Source organism: Falco rusticolus, chromosome 4, assembly GCF_015220075.1.
Source record: "Falco rusticolus isolate bFalRus1 chromosome 4, bFalRus1.pri, whole genome shotgun sequence".
NCBI lineage: Eukaryota > Metazoa > Chordata > Aves > Falconiformes > Falconidae > Falco > Falco rusticolus.
Genome location: NC_051190.1, coordinates 66,715,219 through 66,739,428, shown reverse-complemented (window position 1 = coordinate 66,739,428; position 24,210 = coordinate 66,715,219). Strand labels below are relative to the sequence as shown.

The window sequence follows — 24,210 nt, the reverse complement described above, 5'->3', positions numbered from 1 at the left end:
GGTCAGCTCCACAGCAATAGTTCTACAGGTGTCTGATACCTGCAAACTCATACTGAATATAGGAATTGATTTGTGAAACGATTTTGTAGTGCACAGTTGATCTGAAGTGGGGAGCATGCGTTTAAAATCCTTGTTTGTTTAAGCAATCAGAGCCTGTAAGTGCTTTCTAGACAGTTTACAAGAAAGAGAACGCATTGGGTAGCTGCTTGCAGGCATTACCAGCAAATTATCAGTCATTTCCCAAAACGGCTAATTGATGAAAATAATGTAAATGTGGTTTTATGTAGGGGAGGGTGGGGGGGCTGATACTCTTTTCTGGAAAAAATATTCCAGTGTATCAGATAGCTTCATTTCCAGATAGAGTTGTTTAAGTAGCTGCCTGTGTTTGCTGGAGAAACACACTGTCCCTGTCTTTACCTCTCTTCAAATAATGGTTAGTGTTTAGTGTGCTTCCTTTTAAGACTTCAGTTCTTTAACCATGGAATATCTTTGTGGTTCAATTGATTACACACTGCTGAAATAGCACAATCCATATTTTTGAAAGAACATTTTGTTTAAATGCAGTTCTTCTAAACAATACAGAAATAGAAAAAATTGCTGAAGAAATCACTCAAGTATATTAAATTGTTGTGTGTGTTGGGGTTTTGGTGGTTGTTTTGGTTTTTTTTTAAATATTCATTCTTCTTTTTGTGAAATGTACTATTTCAGCTGGAAAAGAAACAAAGGAAATCCTGGGGCCTGAAGCTCAGACAGATGAAGTTGGATGTACAGGTATTTCTTTGTTAATCTGAGTCCCTTATTCATAAAGTGCTATTGCATTTTGGCTAGGTGAGTATCCTTCTGAAGTCTTTGAAATTCTTCCACCTCTCTTTATATAATGCATCGCTTTTCCACGCTAGAGGTCCTAAATTGTAAACAGTGTTTTAGCTGGGGAGGAACAGTCTGGTCTCCTTTCGGGTGTCCTGGTTCCAGAGGTGCAGCTGAGCAGTGACACGGAGCAGTCCTGTGCGGGGGCTGACTGCTGGAGCACCTTGTCTCCTAAGAGCAAAACAAGTAATAGTGCTGATCTTAAGTGTAATTGTATAGAATAGAAGTAGAGGTCAATAGATAGTGTTTAAAACTAATAAGTAACATACTAAAATAAACTTAAGCTAATACTGTATCTTATTATCAACTCCTCTGTACAGAAGGCAAAATAAAATATATACTTCCATCACAGTACCAGACAAAACCAGATGCTCTGTTATTTTGTTATTTCTCTGGTTGACAAGAAACTTAACATATAGCCCGTACAGCTTTTTAAAAGGTTTTTATACTTTTTTTTTAAATGCCCTCAACACTAAATAGTTCCATAATATGAGGGCAAGCCTCATTTAGAAAAAAAAAAAAGGAAATAATTAAACATTGATAAGTTTAAAACTGTAGCTTCACACGTTCTTTTTAGTTACTGGAAAGCCAAACAAGTATGGAGAACTGCATTGTGTATAGCATTGCAGTCTATATGTGAGAGACTGCCTCATGTCATAAAACGATTGTGTCAAATTGTAAATTGAGTATGTGACTTCACACTGAGAGATGAGTCATAAAACTTCTCCTTCCTATTAAAAATATACCTCACATTATTAATAGTAGAGGAGATCTGTCATGATTTAGTGTGCCGCAGGCAGAGCTCTCACAGAATGTTCCACCATGGTAAAAATAAACTATGAACAACGTATTTAGGCAAATACATGGTAGCAAATATTTATCATACAAACAATAAGTAAAATAATTTATTGTTTGTTAACTTTGAAATAGAGTTACTCATTGATTGTTTTCTTAAGTTTTAAACCAGGAAATGTTGAAGGACGTTAACTATATCTGAAAAATTTTTGATAGCCTTTTCCAACACTGGAGAAAAAGCCACTCACAGTTCCGGTTCGCTGCATTTCAGCTGGCCAACTTGCTATTCAGAGTTTAAATATCTTTTGGACATGTGCTAATGAACAGGCCTTATATAACATTTACAATGATGTCTTGAAGACAAGTTTACTTTTGCAAACATAGGAGCCAAGATGGTAAAATGCCCTTCAAACTACTATGGCTAAATCATAATTAATGTTGTGTTTAAGATTTTTAGGGAAGTTGAGGGGAACAACTTAATCTAAAATGATGAATATGTACTGAGTTGAGAGGCAAACTGTGGTTTTAGTCCAATTTTTAAATGTCATTATGCCACTTGTTCTCTGTTTTAAAACTTGCTGTATTCCTGCATCTTAAAGGGCTTGACCTATGCTAATAACTGTAAAGAGTTTTGAAATCCTTGGATAGAAGGTGATTTGGCAGTGTGAATCTCATTTATGTTCTTTACAGTCTTCATTTCATATCCTGTATCTTGTTTTTCCCCTCTTAGTAAAAGAAGATGAATGTGATTCTGATGCAGAAAATGAACAAAACCATGACCCTAATGTTGAAGAATTCCTTCAACAAGAAGATACAGCTGTTATCTACCCTGAAGCACCTGAGGAGGACCAGAGACAAGGCACACCAGAAGCTAGTGGTCAGGATGAAAATGGTAAATATGTCACCAGCTCTGTTGTTATGAAATAAATGGTACTATTTGACCAAAAAGTGCTGTCGTATTTCGGAAGTCAACAATGCATACATGTATAAATTGGGGCCGGGGGAATCTTCATTAAATAGTTTTAAGAGGATGTGATTATCATGCAAAAAGCATTTCTACTTGATTTTGTGCAACAAGAGATGCAGTGCGGTTCAGTTGTATATGTACCTAAATGGTAATCTCAAGTAACTGGAAATAAAAATTCAAGTTTTCATAAATCCATTCGGTAGCATTGCATGAAAGAACAGAATAAACATTAAATATAATGGGAGCGAAGCAAGATAGTGCGGTTTTATGTAAGAATAACTTTCTTTCTGTATTTCTAAACAAAATACCTGAAAGGTTCTATTAAATAGGAGTTCCTTTCTTAGGTAGCTGGTCTATGATGGACTTCGGGGTTTTTTTTCCTGAAAAGACAGCAGTGAAGTAAAAAGAAACTTTTTACGTGAAAATGTTTGCGTGAAAAAATAATTACCTGTTCTTATTTTTAAGTAGATGTCTTTTTTTCTCTAAGGAAGTTTCATGCTTAAGGTGTTTTTCTGAGTGAGATGAGAAGTCATACTTTGTTCATTTCTTCATGAAACACTGAAGGCATCTTCATCATGAAATATTTGAAGGCAAAACCTGTTCAGACTCTGAGTTTGCATTCTGTGCTGCTATCTGAAATGTTCAGCTTTCATAACCTGTGACAACTGCAGTTCCAACTAGATTGTATTCCTTTATTAAAGATTTTTCACAATGAAGTAACATTCTACGTAAACGGTTAGGAGTTGTGTTCCAGTCATTTAAAAAAATGTACATAATTGAACAAAAATCTTACAGTAGCTGTTATTACTGTACTCGGGTCAGAGGGAGAGGAGTGAAAGGGGTAATGCTAACAATTTTGTTATTCTCTTCCAGAGATTGTAGAAAAAAAATAAGTAAATTAAAATAGTTGAGTATTTTAAACTGTGTACATGCCTATTTATATACAGAAATAGGACATGAGTTACTAATATTTTGTGGCTTACTTTACAAGTTTTGCAAAATTTAAGTAAGATACATGCTCAACAGTACCATCTGAAAAATTACAATTCAATTAAGATTTTAATCTGTGCTTGCAGTGGCACAGATTGTCAGATTAGTTTTATAGCCTTGCAGTATGATTTCCTTGTAATTATTAAAATTACACATTTGTATTAATAATATAAATTGGGCCTTGCTCAGTAAGTTCACAGGGAAATATTCTGAAATTCACAATGCTGAGAAATAATGTTCAGTGTTTTAATCATTTATAACAGAAAATGCCAAAAATATAATGTTATTTGCTAAAGACACGTGCTGCCAAACCAAGAGAAGTGACAGAATTAGAATCTTTAGCGGCTTTGGGAAACCATTGCCATTTTGCTGTTTGCTTCAGTGGAAACAGAATTTAAGTTAATGTGCTTCTGACATTTCCACTGAGTCGTATTTGTGCTGAAATGGAGTATTCTTTGTGTCAGGTGAATTGAATTTTTGATGGAAAAAAGATAATTAAAGGGAAGCATTCTGTATCTACTCATGTGGGGATAGGTTCATTTTTGGACGACCTGACTGCTCCCAAGAAAATCAGAAATGGGTAGAACACAAAACCCAGTGCAATATAAGTGTTACTTTGCCTGTTACCATAACAATTGTAAAAGAAGCTATATGACAGAGAAGGTGTTGGGGTTTAGTAATGATGAAAACTGGTTTGACTCTTCCTTTTTATTGTTGAAAGGGGAATGGCATGTTCAGTAAAAATAAAGTTAGTGAATTCCACACAAACAGAATGAATTGCTACTTCACAAAGCACATAATAAATCTATGGTGATAACTGCTGTAAGAGGTCATGAACATAAATAATTCAGAAGTACTTTCTAAAGTACTGATTAATTTTGTGAGTATTAATAATGCTTATAGTACTGCAACTTCAAACGACAGTGTGTACAAATTTCCCCCTCATGCTTCAAAGCATAAAAGAGGCCTTCCAGCTTCCTCTCCTGCTTTCGCTCAGCACAGGGCATAGGAGCATCCTTGCAAAATTTCCAACCCATTTCCCTTGAAGCATGGAAGAGTAGCGTGGTTATTGGTCACACCTTAGAAATTCATAGTTCGATTAAATACAGCAAAACCTGCATTTATTTAAGCACACTTTTGTCAATTCGTAAAGGAAGTGGCGGTTTTGATCCTTTAGAAAATTAATTTTTCAAGGATAGAATAAGTTACTGTATATGGAGGATAGATATATGCTGATAAGAAGACATGGAGTTAGAAGTCCATAAATGGTGACTTCTCAGAAACAGACTTGTGAAATCTGATTTCACTTCTCCTGTACTGATACAGAAGCAACTTCATGAAAGCCAGCAGAACAGATTCCATAGATCACATTAGAATCGTATTTACAGCCTCACATTTGATCTCTCTTCTTTCTCTCACTCAGTGTGTCCTCTCTCCTTTCTGTCCTGCAGACAGTATGTCCTGCTAACAGGTACATGTCTGTGTATCATACAATCATAGAACGGTGTGGGTTGGAAAGGACCTTTAAAGCTCATCTAGTCCAGCCCCCCTGCAATGAGCAGGGACAGCTTCAAATAGATGAGGATGCTCAAAGCCCCGTCCAACCTGACCTTGAATGTTTCTAGGAATGGAGCATCTACCACCTCTCTGGGCAACCTGGTCCAGTGTTTCACCACCCTCATTGTAAAAAATGTCTTCCTAATCTATTTGTATCCACCCTCTTTTAGTTTAAAACCATTAACCCTTGTCCTGTTGCTACAGGCCCCGCCAAAAGGTTTGTCCCCATCTTTCTTGTAAGATACACCCCTTTAGGTACACTGGAAGGCCACAACAGCCCCGACTCTCTCAGCCTTCCCTCGTAGGGGAGGTGCTGCACCCCTCTGATCATTTTTGTGGCCCTCCTCTGGACCTCCAACAGGTCCAGGTATAAGAATTATAAACCATGTTTCTAATAACTTTTTTTTTTCAGTTCTCTTTTCACTTACAATTCTGTGTTAGGTAAAGAGAAAGAAAAAAGTATTCTCTGCAGCTTGCAAATATTATTTATTCCTTTAGGAGCTGCAAACAGGATGACTATTAGATGTCTCAATGATAGACTTAAATTTGTAAACAGGATTTGAGGGTTGTCTGTGATTGAGCTAACCAGATTTACAAAGATTACTAGATCTTAAATGATGTTTCACAATTTTCAGACCACTTTTTAAACAGAAGCTGTAGTGCTGTATTGGGAAGTCCAGCAGGCTCACTGGGAGGTGTGGTTATAGGTGATCATATTGTGCCAGCTCTCTCCAGTGTACACTGGGGCAACCATACCATACTGTAGTAATGTAATACCTGGGGGAGGGGGGGGGCAGTTATCATTTGTCCTTTTCTAAATGAGATGGAGCTTCTAGCAGCCGCATTTTTTCTTACAGTAACATATATATATATGTAAAGCACCTTTGTTGATGGTAATAAGTTTGGAAGGTATATTTATTTAATATGGTGTGTTGTCTCTCCTGTGTAGGAACACCCGATGCATTTTCCCAACTGCTTACTTGCCCATATTGTGATCGAGGGTACAAGCGTTTTACCTCTCTGAAGGAACACATTAAATATCGCCATGAAAAAAATGAAGATAACTTCAGTTGCTCCTTGTGCAGTTATACATTTGCGTACAGAACGCAGCTCGATCGCCACATGACATCACACAAATCAGGAAGAGATCAAGTAAGTGGCATTTGAATTGAATGCTCTGTAACAGCACTGTGATTTGTTATGTGGGCAAAAATGTACAGAGCAAGTAAGCTGTTCACATCCAGTTATCTACGTGCTGAAGTCCCAGTCCCGGAGCATGGACTTAAACTTGCTGCCTGAAGTCAGACTTTTTCCGTAGCTGTCAAAGAATGAGATCTGAGTACCTATGTTTTCATTCATCGGGCAATGTGGTTAGGTTTAAATTTTAATTTTCAGAAGCTCTTTATTGCATTTATAGGTAATTAGGTTTTATCTGTTCATTAGCTAACATTACATAAAAATTGTGAATCGAATCTAGTCTCAAGTGTTTTGTGATGTTCACTGAAACACATTTTTCTTTCATGAATCCTGTTTAGCTAATTCAAAATTTACTGCACCCATTTTTGCCCTGAAGAAACAAACCATAGTGTTGATTCATTTGCTTGAACTGATACAGTTTTTAAATGCAATCCATGCTATAAGACAATATACCAATAATTTGTGCATAAAATACAGTGTTTCAGTACTAAATTAAGCAACAAAAAGGGCTAAAGATACTCTTAGCTTGTTTTCTCTGATTCATGGGCTTACCTGAGGGTGTGGTTCCCTGAAACACCTTCCATGAGTCAGCCATCTCGTGGAGGTCCTGAGATTCTGTTCCACTCTCTCTTTTTCTTTTCTTCCTTTATCCCCACAATTTCCTATCATTCATCCACAAGTACATGCTTCCATAGCTTATCACAGGCACTCTGAGGCTCAGGAACCAACTGAAACTCACTGAAACAGTCAGGAATTATCCAAGGAAAAAAGATACAGATTTTCCACCACCAGGTTATAGAGGGAGGCTTGGAGATGTTGCCTTCGGAGGAGAAAGCTAAAAAGATTGATACACTCCAGAGAGGCAACAGGAGAGAAACATCACAGAAAGATGCAAAAAAGTGAAAAGTGAAAAGAATGGAAATGAAAGGGAAAGGTACTTCAATATTTCTTGCAACTCCAAACCAACAGATCTTGCGTTAAACTGAAAGGCTGTAACACAGAGTAAAGGAGAAGCTTTTTTACACATTAAGTATTAACCTCCATTCTACAAAGCATCACTAAGTCTAAAAATTTTAATGGCTTAAAAATTCATTACACATTTTTAAACCTGAATGTTTATATCCACAGGTAAATTAAATAAGAAAAACTGCTACAAGAACTGTCGGCCATCCTGCTGCGGGATTTTACTGTCTCACGGGGTCTGGAATAACCTCGCCAGCGTATTCTGGCATGGCAGTTCTTGTTTATTCAAAAATACGTTTCCCATGAACAATTCATTTCTGTCTTGCTCTCTTATTGGCTTGGCTTTCACTTTAAAGTTACTATTGTCTTATATACATCTTATATTTCTAACTATAAAACTTACGAATGCTTTTTGTCTAATGCTTTTTTGTGAGCTATCACATTTATTTTCAGTTTTTCCCACTAGAAGCCTAAGAGCAGCAGAAGAATAAAGTAGCTGGAGGGGCGAGAAGCCTTTCCCATATTTGCATGTAGTTTGAATGAAAAGATGAAAATACCAAGCAAGTAAACAATCTCAGAAGAATTGCTACGAAGAGAAGCTTAAATTGTATTCCTGCAGATATATTTGAATGGGTTTATACTTTTGAAGGCCCAATTGCATTTGATAAATGTTGTTTCTGTGAAGTACCTGGAACTCGGTATTATACCCATTTAGTGTGTTTTTTTCTCTAGAGCCATAGCCAGAATCAAAACTGCAATAGTTTAGATACTTAGTGAATTTGAAATGTGTATTTGTTTATGTTATTGTCACAGAGTTGTCATGTCTTCTAAATTGGCTTCATGTGCATGTACATGGTTGCATCATTTCTGTAATGGAAATTTTTTTTTCCATAGTAAAGTATAAACCTCCTGGTTGTGGATCTTAAACAGCTGCATATTCCAAACTTAATATCTTATTCTTAAAGAACTTCAGCTGAAAGTAGATTATTTGGATAACTTTGTTAGCTGGTTGATGTCCAGCATGTGACTATTGTGTAATTGGTCTGTACTGGAAAGCAATGAGCAAAGGTAATGTCTAGTGTACTGAAGGTATGTGCGCACTGTGCCTCCCTCTGAGGAAGGGGGAAATACGCCAAACTGCAGCTACCTCTGCTCCAGCAGAGAGCTGAAAGCCATCCTACACCTTCTCCTTCATCCATCCCTCCTCCCCATCCCTGTTGTCCCTCATGGCTCCCCTGGCTGCTTCTACACTACTAATGGTTGGTAGAAGGCGATGCTGCATATGTATCATCTGCTTACGCATGTGAAGCACCAAAAAAGCTTTTGAAGTATGAAAAAGTTCTTCTTATATTTGTTTTATTTTTCTTCTTATCAATTTACAAAGCACCCATAGGTAGTCTGTTAAAATTTCATATTGCCATGGACACTGCTGAGAAACGGCAGTTCTTGAAGACCATGGTCAAACTGTGAAAAAAAATCCCGATGTACCTGTAATTCCCATCTTCCAAATAACTTTTGAGGACTCCCATTAATTACTTTTGGTTCTCTGGTATGAAAGGGTGGACTTTAGTCCTAAGCACAGTAAATACTTGATGTAGGGATGTATATGTAGCTAGTTACAGACTTTAATGCTGATGTTTCTTCTTTCAGTCCTTAAAGGAACGCGGAGGAATATTTTTTGAATGCTGTGGTTAATTCTTTAATGAGCATAAAACAGCAGTTATGCACAGTGCCTTAAAAATATATATTGCACGTTAGAGGGGAAAAAAAAAAAAAAGTCGTCAGTTTAACAGTACTGAAAGGGGGGGAAACTAAGAAAATGAAGGTGAAAGACTATCAAGGATGGTACTTTAGGAAAGAGCTATGGTTTTCTCAGTTTTAAAGAAGATCCTGGAGAGTAACTCTGAGGATGCCCCAGATTTGGGAAAAAGAAAAGTGTAGGACAGACAGCAAGAAAGTTGAATAAGGAATTACAACTATAAGAAGGTAAGGCAAAATAGATGGGAACAGTGCCTAGCAGAAAGGTCAAAGCAGCTTATAGCTATGACCAGGAAAACAGGAAAATGCGTTAAAAATTTGGTAAGAGAAATGTGGGCTTCCATGCCTTGGAGGCAGAACATTGCATTTTAAAGACTGGAACAGAAACATTTCTGACAGACTGAATACATGCACTAGTATTTAGTATGAATATTTATGTAGTTCAGCATCTGCAGTAGCTGTATGTATGCTGAGATCCTTTAACTTGTATAATCTCAAGTCAAACAGTAGTAACTGATTCTCTGCAGGCTTAAGTAAATCCTGACACGGTCCTCTAGACTCAGTGAAGTTGGATCATTAAAGTGAAATGCAGCAAGTCAGGCACAATCATCTAGAACATCATCTTCAAGGGACTTAGTTAAACAAAGCTGAAAAGCCGTTTGGACTAGCAAAAGACAGCCGACAAACCCAGGAGTAAGGGTCAAGTGCTAATCAGGATAAATCAGAGTGGAGACCTCACTGCAGAGCCTGGGAGGAGGTGGGAAGGAGCCCACCCCCAGGAGGGTGGGAGCCGTATATGCTGGGAGGTAAAAACTGCAGCTTAACCCAGTGCTTATCCCAAGGGAACTGTCAAATTAGAGTGCTTGGAAGCAATTTAGATTATCTTGTTTCAGTTTGTCTTCTGTTAGCGTCTGTGTACAGGAGAACAGGGTGTAGAACGGGGAGGGTTGATAATTTGGACAGCATATCTCATAGCAGAGTTGTCAGACTTCCATCCAGCAAACTGCACGGCTGTGGGTTCTTCAGATCTAAAGGTGTAAAACAGAACAGGAACATCATCCTGCCTTTTTATTTGTCACTGCTTCTCCAGCGCAGATCTCAGCCCCCGCTGCCCTGTCGGTACTTGGGGAATAGCCTCAGCACTGGCTGAGCGTCTGCTCCCAGCGCTGCCAACCGCAGCAGACCAGAACTAGGTGTAGGAGCTCCCCGCCACGGTTTCACACCAGGGGAGGTCAAGGCACGCCAGCCAGGTCGTGGTGGCTGCCCATATGCAGGCTGTTTCCTCAGACTACATGAATAGCTCTATTAATGAGTTTATGAAAATACTTGCCCCGGTTACCAAAAATCTGCAGCTGCATCCAAATGGTGGTAGGGTGTCGTTTTGCAGAGTGAGTTCTACTTAGAAAGGACCCGCTGTTTTTTTTAAATAGACAATTTGAACAGAAAAAAACCTAATTACTCCACTTCATGTTGGCAGTTAAGCTGCTCCAACTTCTAAAATGTATGTAATTTTTGTCTTCAAAAATACACATTCAGAGATTTATACGGTTTGTGATAAAATTATCCATCTTGCATATAAATATCACATATATACAACATATATTTACATGTCTTTCTTCATAGTTTTGCTTTATTAAGACTAGTATAACATACAGGTAAATTAAAAAGAACTTGGAGCTTAACAGTAAATGCTCTCACGAGGCAAAATATAACAAAAATAACCACAGAGTTTCAATGCAAATAGTGAAGAGGTTTGATGTTGTGTACTTGGGGAAATCCCTCCATATTATTATTTGTTTTAATTTAGGTTTTTGCATTTACTTTGAGACTTATTTGTGCCTGAGAGTGCCTTTGTTGTCGCTGAGCCATCTTGTCTTGAGCAATCCTGTGGCGTCATTACTTAGAGAAATTCAAAGCCAACAGTAAGCGCTGGAAGCCTGTAAATGGAAAAATCAAGTCAACTGATTAAACTTTAAACAGGCTTTCATACGCTTTAATGTTTCTCTGTCCTGCGTGACATATTCTGTGGGTGGTGAGTTTGGGGGTTTTCTTGGTTTTTTTTGCTTTCACAAATAGAATTAGCATGCATCTTGGAACTTCTTACTCACAAAACATGTTAGTGCAAGCTTCATCTGGAGATAGGAGATGGGGCAAATATATTTTGGGGTTTGGTTTGGGTTGTTCTTTTTTTACTGTACCACATTTATTCAGAAGATACATATGGCTCAGTTTTAACCTGACTTGTAATTTGTTTCTTTTTCATGTATAACACATACCACCTTCAGTCTCTTAAAATTATGATTAAATCTTTTCAGTATTCTATTGTGTTTTCTCTGTTATGATGTGAAAATACAAGCTATTTTTCTAACATGCTGTCCTGTGCAATAATTATTAATTCTTTCTTACAGAGACATGTGACGCAGTCCAGTGGTAATCGAAAATTCAAGTGCACTGAATGTGGAAAAGCTTTTAAATATAAACATCACCTAAAGGAGCACCTACGAATCCACAGTGGTAAATAAACCAAGCATTGAATTGTGTAATAATGTTGCCATTTCTACTCTTTATAACTTTGATGTGATACCAGTCTTGTAAGTCGAAGTTTAAAATACTAGAGTTTCCCTTTTTTTCCCCCTCTGGGACTCTGTAAGCACAGACTGCAGCCTTCAGCTGTTTGCGGGAAATGTGCAGAATAACTCAAGAGGATTTACAGTTGCAGCTTAAGCTCAGACAGTTAAAGAAAATTTCACTTGTGGCAGAAGAAATGGGGGCATCCTTCTGCTCCTTTTTCACTTGTGGGACAGAAGAACCATGCTTCTTACTGTGATTGTGATTGTCATCATTCAAGACGAGTTGCATTAAAGTAGCTTCAGGGCACAGGTTGTGCTATACTGCCACAACAGTTTCAGTTTATAAGAAAAGTTCCAATTTATAAGAAATTCAATATATAATAATATAAGTTAAATGTGCTCACTCTAAAGATATTCTCAATATCTGTCTTCAACCCAGATTTACCCATTGACAGAAAGTCTGAAAACAAGTTTTTAGGCCACCTTTTCCTTTCTTATCAGTTGCTCAGCCATGATAATAGCAATGAAGTGTGCACCTAACATAGAAGTCCTCCCTCAGCAAACACCATCTTGATTTCATTTCCAGAGTGTAGTGGTGCTGTGCCTGTAAATGGGAAAGCCTCTGTCAATGTACTTTTCAATCTGAAGCCAGCCAACTGTTTCAGCTCTTTCCTTTTCCTCTGTAGCACGGCTGCCCTGAAAAGCCAGCTCTTACTAGTGGTGTAATGATTGCATAGCTGTGTGCCTCTTCCTGGCAATATAACTTGACATTCATCTCTGAAGGCAAATATACATCTATATTCTACATGTGTCTGGTTTCCCTTTACTTAAACTTCGCCTGGTTTTCAGCTGATGAGTATTGTAGGAAGATATGAATATACTGTATTTGAGTTTGCCGCAATAATATGTGCATAGCATTTATGGCATGTTCTATTTAGTTAATCAAATTCTGATTTTTTTCCATTCTGAAGTAGCTTACGCTATTTTTTCATTCTGAAGTTAGTAGTGGTACTACTTCAATGAAGTTTAATGAAATCTGCAAGTATCAAATAGGTTTATTTATGCTATAATTTACTGGGAAATACTGGAACATATTGTGATCACATGGGCTCCATCCTGTGTCTGCTAGTAGATCACAAACTTATTAAAGGACCCTAGGATCGGAGCTATAGATTACATAATTACTCTCACTGTTGAATTCACTATGTAAGATACTTTTTTTTCCCTAGAATTCTTTGAAAGGTCATTTTGATGTGGTTTTTTCTAGTTACTTTGCTTGATGAAGGTACATTGTAACCTAGTAAACTGTTGCATATGCCTTCTTTTTTCTTCTTTTTTATCTTTAGGAGAGAAGCCATATGAGTGCCCAAACTGCAAGAAACGTTTTTCCCATTCTGGTTCATACAGTTCACACATAAGCAGTAAGAAGTGTATTGGTTTGATGCCCGTGAATGGTCGAGCCCGGTCAGGGCTCAAGACGTCTCAGTGCTCGTCCCCTTCCCTTTCTGCATCACCAGGTAGCCCAGCAAGACCACAGATACGACAAAAGATAGAAAATAAACCCTTGCAAGAGCAACTTCCTGTTAACCAAATTAAAACTGAACCTGTGGATTATGAATTCAAGCCCATAGTGGTTGCTTCAGGAATTAATTGTTCGACCCCTTTGCAGAATGGGGTTTTTAGTGGTGGTAGCCCATTGCAGGCAACCAGTTCTCCTCAGGGTGTGGTGCAAGCTGTTGTTCTACCAACAGTAGGTCTGGTGTCTCCCATAAGCATCAACTTAAGTGACATTCAAAATGTACTTAAAGTGGCAGTGGATGGTAATGTAATAAGGCAAGTATTGGAAAACAATCATGCTAATCTTGCGTCCAAAGAGCAAGAAACAATCAACAATGCATCTATACAACAAGCTGGCCATTCCCTCATTTCAGCTATCAGTCTTCCTTTGGTTGACCAAGATGGGACAACCAAAATTATCATCAACTACAGCTTGGAGCAGCCAAGTCAACTTCAGGTTGTTCCGCAAAATCTAAAAAAAGAAAACTCTGTTCCTACAAATAGTTGCAAAAATGAAAAACTGCCAGAAGATCTTACAGTGAAGTCTGAGAAAGATAAGAACTTTGAAGGAGAGACCAATGATAGCACTTGTCTTCTTTGTGATGACTGTCCAGGAGATCTTAATGCACTTCAAGAATTAAAGCACTATGATACGAAAAATCCTCCTCAGCTTCCTCAGCCCAGTGGAACAGAAGCTGAGAAGCCTGACTCCCCTGTCCTATCAGAAACTGGGGAGAACAACTTATCTCCTGGTCAGCCACCTTTAAAGAACCTTTTATCGCTCCTAAAAGCATATTATGCATTAAATGCACAACCAAGCGCAGAAGAGCTTTCAAAAATAGCCGATTCAGTAAACCTACCACTGGATGTGGTAAAAAAGTGGTTTGAAAAAATGCAAGCTGGACAAATTTCTGTGCAGTCTTCTGGACCATCTTCTCCTGAACAAGTTAAATTAAGCAGTCCCACAGATAACGATGAGCAAACAGCAACTACAAACGTAAGCAAACCCCAGAACAGCACAAATAACTCACAAAATCCTGTCAGTACAACAAAATCTCAGACTTTACCAGGGGGATCAACTCTGAATGGTTCACGCAGTAGCACGCCATCCCCATCGCCACTAAACCTTTCTTCATCACGAAATTCACAGGGTTATACGTACACAGCAGAGGGCGTACAAGAAGAGCCACAAATTGAACCTCTTGACCTTTCGCTACCAAAGCAACATGGAGAACTATTGGAAAGATCTACCATAACTAGTGTTTACCAGAACAGTGTTTATTCTGTCCAAGAAGAACCTTTGAACTTAACTTGTGCAAAAAAAGAACCACAAAAGGACAACAGTATTACAGACTCTGATCCTATTGTAAATGTAATCCCACCAAGTGCCAATCCCATAAATATTGCTATACCTACAGTCACTGCCCAGTTACCTACAATTGTTGCCATTGCTGACCAGAACAGTGTTCCATGCTTGAGAGCTCTCGCTGCCAATAAGCAAACCATTTTGATTCCACAGGTGGCTTATACATATTCTACTACAGTTAGTCCTGCAGTTCAAGAAACACCACCAAAACAGACCCAAGCCAGTGGAAATCAGGTACTTCGGTCCCTGTATTCCTGTATGTGGTGTGTGATGTGTTCATTCTGTATCCATGCTGAACTGACAGAAAACTGTCAAGATAAATTAAATAAAAATGTAAATATAAGCTATCAGGTTTATTCGGCTTTATTGTTGATGGGTGATAGATGTTACTGTTAAGTCCTCTGCAAAGCTAGTTAGCTCAGGCAGCTTGACAGAAGCTGACTGTTTCTGTTCCAGACTGACAGAAACTATATGTTCCTGTGCGTGGACGAGTCAGTTCTTCACCATATTCAGTCATTCAAAGCGTCTTCTAGGACATTAGTGCTCAGTGTTTTAAAGACAGCTCAGTGCTCCTGATCTGAAAGCAAAGCAAGGCCATGGCCTGGGTTTCTTACTGGTTCTGTATCTCCTCCTTCCCCGCATCTGGAGAGTAAACTCTGGAACTTTTGGCTACTCCCTTCACGCTGCTCTGCTTTCTTGGCTTGCAGAGTAGCTGAATTCATCCTACACCATAATGGCACTTTAAGCAAAACTCAGGAGTATTCTCAATTGATAGTCGGGCAGATACCTTCTTCACCTGCCATTCCTGTATCCTGCCCTGTTCCTCCCTGGGCACATCCAGATGTGATCTAATCGGAGTCAATCCTCCTGAGCAACACCTGTGCGTGTTGAGGTGGGGATGGAGCAGAATAGAAAAGCGGCTTACATGAAGACTGAGAGTTTCTCATTAACGCTTAGAAATTGGCTGTTTAGCATTTTACGCAGGCTTCTGTATTGCCAGAGACTGAGGAGCCTTAAAGAGTTATGAGGTTGTTTATATGTTAAAGTTTATGACAGACAGCGTTTGAGCTAGCTAACATGTACATTTTCATGTTCAGAGCTGACGATATATGGTAAAATTAATTCTGTGTGTAGTGAAACTACCGATACCGGTAGAAAATACTGGGCTTCTTAAAGATGAGCTTCAGCACTTGAAGTGCTTAGAAATAGGCAACACTTAGGATATTTTTTTAAACTTCTTATTAATGAAACTTTTGAAGTCCCCCAGATTTTGGGTTAAGTAGTATTTGTGGTGGTTTTATGAAGAAGAGGGTAGTCAAATATGTAAATCCAAATGGTAATTTAAATAGCTTTTTGTGAAAACTTCATCAAAAAATACGGTCTTAACTTCCACAAAATCTGCGAGGTGGCAAAACGTGGGTGGCAAACATTAGTTGAAAAATGCAGTTAGATATTGAATCTGCTCTTCCAATTTCCTGAGGTACTTTATAGGTGTGTAATCTTACTTTCCTTCCTAATATTGCATTTTTTATAGGCCCTAAAACATGATGTGTCAGTGTAGCTTAGACCTGGCCAACACTCAGATTGGGATGTGATTAGTCAGTCCCAGTGAGAATTCTGCATCCGTATGGTGGCGGGGACTGCAAAGCAGAGTGACGCAGTGAAAGATATTTTTTGACTATTGAAGCCTAAACAATTTTGTTCGGCTGTTTACGGAACTGAATGAGAATAACAGTGCAACTTCAGCTTACATTTTATAAACTCTGTGCTGCGTTAGTGCATTTTTTTTAACTGAACTCAATCTTTTTTGTAATTTTTTTAAGGATGAAAGGCAAGACACTAGCTCAGAAGGAGTATCGAATGTAGAAGATCAAAATGATTCTGATTCAACACCCCCAAAGAAAAAGATGAGAAAGACAGAAAATGGGATGTATGCATGTGATCTATGTGACAAAATATTCCAGAAGAGCTCCTCATTATTGAGACATAAGTATGAACACACAGGTATGTACTAGGAAAAGCAGTTTCAGACTGTTAGTTCGTTGGTGGTGTGTAACTGATAATCTCAACTGGAATCCAGCTCTCAGAAAGCGTAGGGAAGTGTAGTAGTCAGTCCCTTTTACCATCTGTGCTCAGCTTTCTTCAGAAACCTATGCTTTGTATATTTGTTTTGACAGAACTGCAGTTCTCTGTTTCTTTAAATTTGTAAGACCTAAACCTCGAATAGAAAAAGGGGAGTTTCTTCCATCTGGCTCACGGATGATCATCTGCGAGCCCAGCCTGTAATCAAGGATGTATTACTTCCAATTTACCTTGCCTGGTTATAAATTAAGAAAAATTAAAAATTAAAAAACATAAATTAAGAAAAAAGGATCGTGTATGTGTATGATACTTTACATGAAAGGCAGTGTATCTGTCTAGCATGAAGGATTTTCAGTGAGCCACGTTTGTAATGATTTTCCACCAATTACGATGGAAAAGACCCTTAACATCGTGGAGTCCAACTTAACCTGGCACTGCCAAGTCCACCACTAAACCATATCCCCAAGTGCCACGTCTGCATGCCTTTTAAATACCTCCAGGGATGGTGATTCAACTGCTTCCCTGGGCAGCCTGGCAACCCTTTCAGTGAAGAAATTTTTCCTAATATCCAACCTAAATCTCCCCTGGCACAACTTGAGGCTGTTTCCTGTCATCCTTTCGTTTGTTACTTGGGAAGAGAGACCAACACCGACCTTTGGCATATGCTGACGTGGCAGTGGTGATCATCTGTATAGGGTGACCAAAAAACTGCTGTCTTATTTTTGTCTCCATCTTTTATATCTGGGCTAAGACCATGCAAAGTTGCTTTGCGTAACAGCTTTTGAGTGTGGAAATCAAAGTAACATTACCAGGCTCCTGCTACATTTATCAGAGACTTCAAAAACAAGGCAACAAAGTAGAAAGCTGGAAAACAGAGCAGAAAGAGAACTAAATGAAACAAAGCAGATTTTTCTTCTTAACATATGTGTAGTCAGCCTGTTTTGTACATAAGGCATTTACCTGTGCCAGCCTAGATTTTAGAAAGTTTTTCCCTTTACCTATAACACGGAAGAAGGACTTAGTACTCAAAAACCGACATAAAAGCATAGTTGATTTAAAATTTTCATCACTATAGAAAAGTTAAAATGTATTTTAGGCAGAATGTTTACTGCAAGAAAAATGTCTCCTAAGTTACTTATACTGGCACTTTTTTGTGCTGAAAGTTACATCTGAGAATCTGCTTGTCCTTCTATGCTCAGTTTTCCTAAAAAAACTTACTAATTACCCGTGTAATTGTGACAATGTACCCTTGCACCCTCATCCTTTGGGCTTAGGTGAGAAACTCATGCTGATAATGCATGGAGTGAACATCTTGTTAAATGAAATTATTAATCGTTGGTAATACATTCACCAACAGCATTTTATGGTGAAAACAACAGTATAAATTTGTAAAACTTCAGCTACAAGACGTCCAATTGTGCTTTATTTTGTAGGTAAAAGACCTCACGAGTGTGGAATCTGTAAAAAAGCATTTAAACACAAACACCATTTGATCGAACACATGCGACTGCATTCTGGGGAAAAACCCTACCAATGTGACAAATGTGGAAAGCGGTTTTCACACTCGGGGTCTTACTCTCAACACATGAATCATCGCTACTCCTATTGCAAAAGAGAGGCAGAAGAGCGTGACAGCACGGAACAGGAGGAGCCAGGCCAGGAGGCCCTCAATAACGAGCATGCTGGTGCCAGGGCATCTCCATCGCAGATCGACTCGGATGAGAGAGAGAGTCTAACCAGGGAAGAAGAGGAAGACAGTGAAAAAGAGGAAGAGGAGGAGGAAGAAAAAGAGATAGAAGGACTTCAGGAAGAAAAAGAATGTAGGAAACTACAAGAAGTTGAGGATGAGGAAGAAGAGGAGGAAGAGGAAGAAGAAGAGGAAGAGGAAGAAGGGAAAACTGAAGGTAGCAAGAATGATGAAGCTGTAAATCAAGCAAGCAATGCAGAACCAGAAGTTATACAGAATAATGGGCAGGTGTCAGAAGAAAAAAACAAATAAAGCTTAAATGATAGTTTTTTCTATAAGGAAAAAAAGAATTGGTAATGAAGTTCATTCTATATTATACATGCTTTTCATGGAAACACAGTAGCCTGCATACTGTGATTTCTGTTCACTACTGTGTAAAAAAATATATATATAGAAAAAAAGAAAAAGAAAAAAAAAAGAAATCCAGGTGTGCCTGAACCTCAAACTTAGTAATTTTTCACACAGTTTTCAAAGGTAGGAACAAGTTTATAACATGAAGCAGATTAGAAAAATACAGTGACTCTGGAAGCAAAGATTTAACAGGTTTTAGGAAACCTGATTTATTAGACAAGCATCTGGCATCGTTTGTTTTATCAGTATTAATTTTCATTCTTAAGTTGATTAATTTTTAAGCTGTACAATTGGGAGAGATTTATATGATTTTTTTTTTTTATGGTAAAACATTTCCTAGATCCGCTTCAGTATTTTCTTATGTTTTAAAATGTGAGAACTTCTGCACTACAAAATTCCCTTTTGCAGAAACCTGTAATGCAGTTGCAAACAGTGCTTGGCTACCTTTGTAAATTCAACCTAGAAGGTAGCGGTTTATGACATTAGATGTTGTAGTAGAGCATATTATCATTTAAAGTGTATTGTTAGCCTTAAGAAAGCAGATGATAGAAGAACTGAAGTTTCTTACTCGTGATTAAAAATGTAGTTGAAAAGATTGTCGTTGAGTTCTGATTGCAGGGACTAACAGTGTTAATACTGGTAAGGACAGCAAAGTCGTCAAAATCAGTGTTTGTAATTGTGTTTTGAGTATGTAGTAACGATATGAAGGATATGATATGAAGCTTTGTATCTCCTTTGGCCTTATGCAAGACCTGTGTGCTGTAAGTGCCATTTATCAGTATTACAAAGGCTCTAAGCAGCCTTTATCCAATGTGTGGCCTACAATAACTAGCATTTGTTGATTTGTATCAAACTTCTAAACTAATCATGGGGAAAAAAACACTCAGCCATCAGAGAAGTAAGAACACTGGTATATTTCATTATTTAATTATTTGGTGGTATTTTGGGTTAATACCTGACTTGCAGAATTTCTCTACAATAATTACAAGGGAAATTTTCTAATCTGCTTTATTGCTTTATTGGTTTACTTTAATTTCAGACACATACATGACATGTTATCTGGCTCATAAGTATTTTCAAATGTTAGTTATTATGGACCCCATTTATTAACAATGTTAGCTGATTTTTACCTATCAGTATTATTTTATTTCTTTTAGTTTATAGATCTGTGCAACATTTTGTACTGTATGTCTTCAAACCTGGCAGTATTAATACCCTTCTTACTGACATATGTACCTTTTTAGTTTTAGAAAACTTTTATATTTATGTGTCTTATTTTTATATTTCTTTATTTATTACACAGTGTAGTGTATAATACTGTAGTTTGTATTAATACAATAATATATTTTAGTATGAAAATTTGGAAAGTTGATAAGATTTAAAGTAGAGATGCAATCGGTTCTCTTGCATTGAGATTTGATTTAACAGTGTTATGTTAACATTTATACTTGCCTTGGACTGTAGAACAGAAGAATTAAAATGGGAATGTATTAATTTTACAATTGCAATCAATTCATTTTACCTTTACCCAGTTTTTAATATAAAGCTCTTAAATTTTGAAATTCACTGTGTGACTAATAGCATGATGCTCTGCAGTTTTATTAAGAGATTAGTCTAACCATAAAACTCTCATTTCCTTAGTAAGCCAAATTAGAATAATCTTATAAACAGTGTTGGGAACAATATTTAACATTTTTGTGCCAATTTGTTCCTGTATTCATGTATGTATGTTACAAATCTGAAACTTCATTTTTAAGTTCCTTGTTACATCATGGTCATTTTCTAGTTTTTTACCAGACTCCCCATCTCACAATAAAATGCGTCAACAAGTCTGACTTGCTGTCATTATTCTGGTAATTTAGAAAAACATTTTAAGCTACTTCTATGAGATGTTACTCAGACACAGTTCCTGCTTCAGTGTCGATACTCAGTTTCAATTGTACCTAAGGAGCACCTAAGTGAAAGGTTTGGCTGTGTGCAGGCAAAGGGGTTGCTACTTTAGTTTATTGATTTACTAATGCTAGTAGAACAACTGAGTTTTCAAAACAAACCATGTAGTTTTGTGATTTTTTTTTCCTCTTGTATCTGTCTAATACACAGTTTAATGCTCTTTCAATAAGACTGCTTTTAAAGGAAGTAAGTCTGTAACTGTTTACTTCATTTAGCAATAAGCTGGTGAAAAGGTTGGTGTATATTTTGCTGTTGAACTTTCCAAAGACGTGGCACCAACATTAGATATATATCATTTCAGTAATGAAAGTATAAAAACTTGAATGTTGTATTACATACGCATGTTTACAGTGTTTTGGAGTTTAAGCAAAGTTTTGAGACTGTTCTTTGAGCAAAGTTCTGTTCCTTAATGATCACTAAAAGGGGATTTCAGTTGTTAATTTGGGGGTTTTTTATATGAACATCATATAAGTTATTTTATATTCACGTATCTAAGTTTTGACTAATTCTCAGTCTTACTATCTCAACTTTAATACATGCAAAGGATTTATCCCATATATTAGTTGTTTTACTTTGTCTGTATTTTGCTGTACAGTGTACCGAATGTTGCACTTTTATGTAGAGTAACCTCCTAACTTAGTCGTGTCATTGAGATAAACATGAGAAAGCTGTTTAAAAAAAAAAAACCATTTATATTGTGTTAAAAATGTTGCCTTGTAATTATTATCATAAAAGAATCAATCAGGTAGCTCAGGATTTCTTGCAGGTAAAGCTGGCTCAGCTCTGCTCTAGGTAGTGAAGTTTACCCTTTTTGAAACTATGTTAAGATTTTTCACCTTTTTCATATTCCAGGAACATCTTACTTGTCTATAGTAATCAACCCAGTGAGACATTTGTTGAAGTGGGAAAATGTTGCTGTCTTTAGTAGTAGAACAAAGAATTTTAATAAATCCAAGGTTACTCACATAAGTGACAGCTGCATGTTAAAGGCCAGTAACTTCGATTTCCAGAACCTTAAATGAAGCTAGAGAAACTATGCTTGGATAGAGAGCAAAGTCCAGGCAATTTTGATTCAGGAAATGTCATCGGGTTTGGGAGGAAAAAAATTTATATTCATTACTTAGCCTATGAAACCGTTATTAACGTTTTTATCTTCAAAATGAATTGGTATATTGAATTTTGCATGTGTTGAGCTCAGAGACGCCTCTTATGTTTGTGACCTTATAACATCATTTATTATCCATTTGAAAAACACGAAACCTGTGATGCATCTTCATTTAGCAGAGTAAACTCATTTGAAATCTAGAGGTGCTTGGGAGGTGCAGGCTTTGTTCCCAGCCCCGTCAGCGAGTGCCTGCAGTGCAGGTGGCTGTGCAGTGCAGGGAAGCCCAGGCTGTGCAGGAGTCCGTCCACCAAGGTACCAGAAGCTGTCCAGCTGCAGCTGCACAGACCTTCTAAGTTAATGGCAAAGCAGTTGCAAGGAGAGTAGGTTTCACCACATGAAAAAAAAAAAAAAAAAAGTGAAAGCAAAAGTGTAACGGCTTTGTGTTCTGTCCTTTAAAGATAAATAAAAGTTGGGAAAGAGCAGTAAAAGTGGAATGTAGTTTTAATAAAACTTCACTGTCCTGTGACCTCTTCTTTGGTCAGAAGATGACAAGTCCATCGGTTGCCCTGTGTGCCCGGGCTGTTGGCTGTGTCTGCTTCCTCATGCTCACCTTGGCCGAGCAATCGGGACAGTCACAGTCCAGCCTGACAAAAGAAGAGCCCTTTGAGCGCAGTATGGGGCAGGGCACTGACCTCAGCCTGATGTTCTGGCTTTGGTTCTGCTACTGGCCCATCTCATGATTCCAGAATATAATTAATTGATATGTTTCAAAATCGGTTCCAGTCGCAAAACTGTGACAGTGGTGTGTCCTCTTTTATCAAGTAATTTGAGAATAGGAAAAAATATTACCGGATCACTGTAGGAAGAATGTTAGAGAAGTAAATATTAAGTTTCATGCCCTGGGTTGGGGAATACCCTTCTGAGATCCTGAGCAAACGGGAGCAGAAAGAGGGACTTAAGGCTACAGAGAAAACTAGAAGATCCGTTGAAGCTGCTTTTTCCTCCTTTACTAGTATTCATGTGGCATCCCAGTGGTGATTCGGGGGGCATTCTCAAATTCCTCATAGCCACATTACTGTCTGCTTGCTGGTTTTCTGGAGCAGCCGATCCGTAATTGGTAACATAGCAATGTTCAGCGGTGCTGTGTGTATGAGCTTGAAAGTTTGGGGGTTTTTAATCGTATTGTATTACAATAATCAGGTAAAATTGTGGATAGTGAAAAAAGAAATTGGGAAGTTTTATTATTTTGGCTAATCTCGGAGTGCCAGTTTGTTTCAATAGCTATCTTGAATTTTAGTGGAAGAAGAACGCACCATGGCTTATCAACCCAGAACACAATATAGCTACCCTAAGAGGCACTATTCTTCAGACAGATTGAGTAAAAATTGCTTAAACTGGGAACAAGTGTTGTGTTTGCACTCGAGTAAAATTATTCTAATGCAATTATTGCTGATAAACCCACAGTCAGCGTCTGCACAAGCAGCCCTTTACTGATGGTTGCGCTGGCAAGGCGTGTCTGGGTTGGTGGTGGCCACAGGACTGAACGACGATTTTGAAGCAAAGGTATTTACAAGAGAAAAAATATGACACTACTAAAAGCACAGGTTTTGCCACAGCAAAATGTTACGTTGGGGCTTTTATCATCAAAGTGATGAAAGATCAGGAGTTCACGGTCCAAACCAACATAGAAGTCTATGGTGAAGAAATGAAAATACTTTCTAGTGTGCAGAAGACCATCAGAGGTGAAGGTAATGATTTGGGGATGAAAAAGTCCATTTCGCACATGGAGGCTGTAGTGAAGATAGGTGATGGCTTTTGAGCAGAGGAGGTGAGAGGGAAGAGCTTAATCTGTGCTGTCCTGAGCGCTTCTTGGAAGTGTGTTCTTTTTCTTTACTACCAGTGTGTAAGTCTGCACGTAATTCTTTCCTTGGTTAGAGGTTCTGTTGTATGTTTTGCAATTCACATTCTGGTACTTAAAGACAAAAGTTGTTTGTTTTTTTCTCTCTCCTGGGCAGAACAGCTTGTTTAATTGTTGCTAGAATAATCCCTAAATTACATAATGGAAATTCAATATTAGAGGATCTTTTGAGTCTGCATTTTATTATTTATTGTTCATTATTTTCTTGGGCAGTTGTTGTAATGGTATTTGCAGTCCGGTTTTCACTAAAAAAAAAAATGAATACCAATGGGTTATGATGATCAAATTGACTCTTACAAGTGATCAATTATTTACAACTTTTGTTTTATCCCTCTGCTCTTTCATGATGTCTGGTCACTAATCTGTCACAGAGTCTTCTTAATTGTGTGTATTATGCCTATCATACACATTGTATATATGTTGTCTCTAGGAGAAACAATATATTTGCTTCACAAAAAACAATAAAATCT

The 24,210-nt window shown here is 37.8% G+C and overlaps 1 protein-coding gene across 1 annotated transcript in view; it reads left to right on the top strand.

Moving 5' to 3' along the window:
- ZEB1 (zinc finger E-box binding homeobox 1) overlaps positions 1 to 20,602 on the top strand; it is a 126,208-nt gene extending 105,606 nt beyond the window's left edge. The window contains exons 3-9 of the mRNA XM_037386965.1: positions 709 to 771; positions 2,393 to 2,554; positions 6,126 to 6,328; positions 11,503 to 11,608; positions 13,011 to 14,821; positions 16,411 to 16,591; positions 18,103 to 20,602. Coding sequence (XP_037242862.1) covers positions 709 to 771; positions 2,393 to 2,554; positions 6,126 to 6,328; positions 11,503 to 11,608; positions 13,011 to 14,821; positions 16,411 to 16,591; positions 18,103 to 18,668 — 3,092 coding nt within the window. The 3' untranslated portion in view covers positions 18,669 to 20,602. The remainder of the gene's footprint in view (positions 1 to 708; positions 772 to 2,392; positions 2,555 to 6,125; positions 6,329 to 11,502; positions 11,609 to 13,010; positions 14,822 to 16,410; positions 16,592 to 18,102) is intronic.
- Positions 20,603 to 24,210: the final 3,608 nt, after the last annotated feature.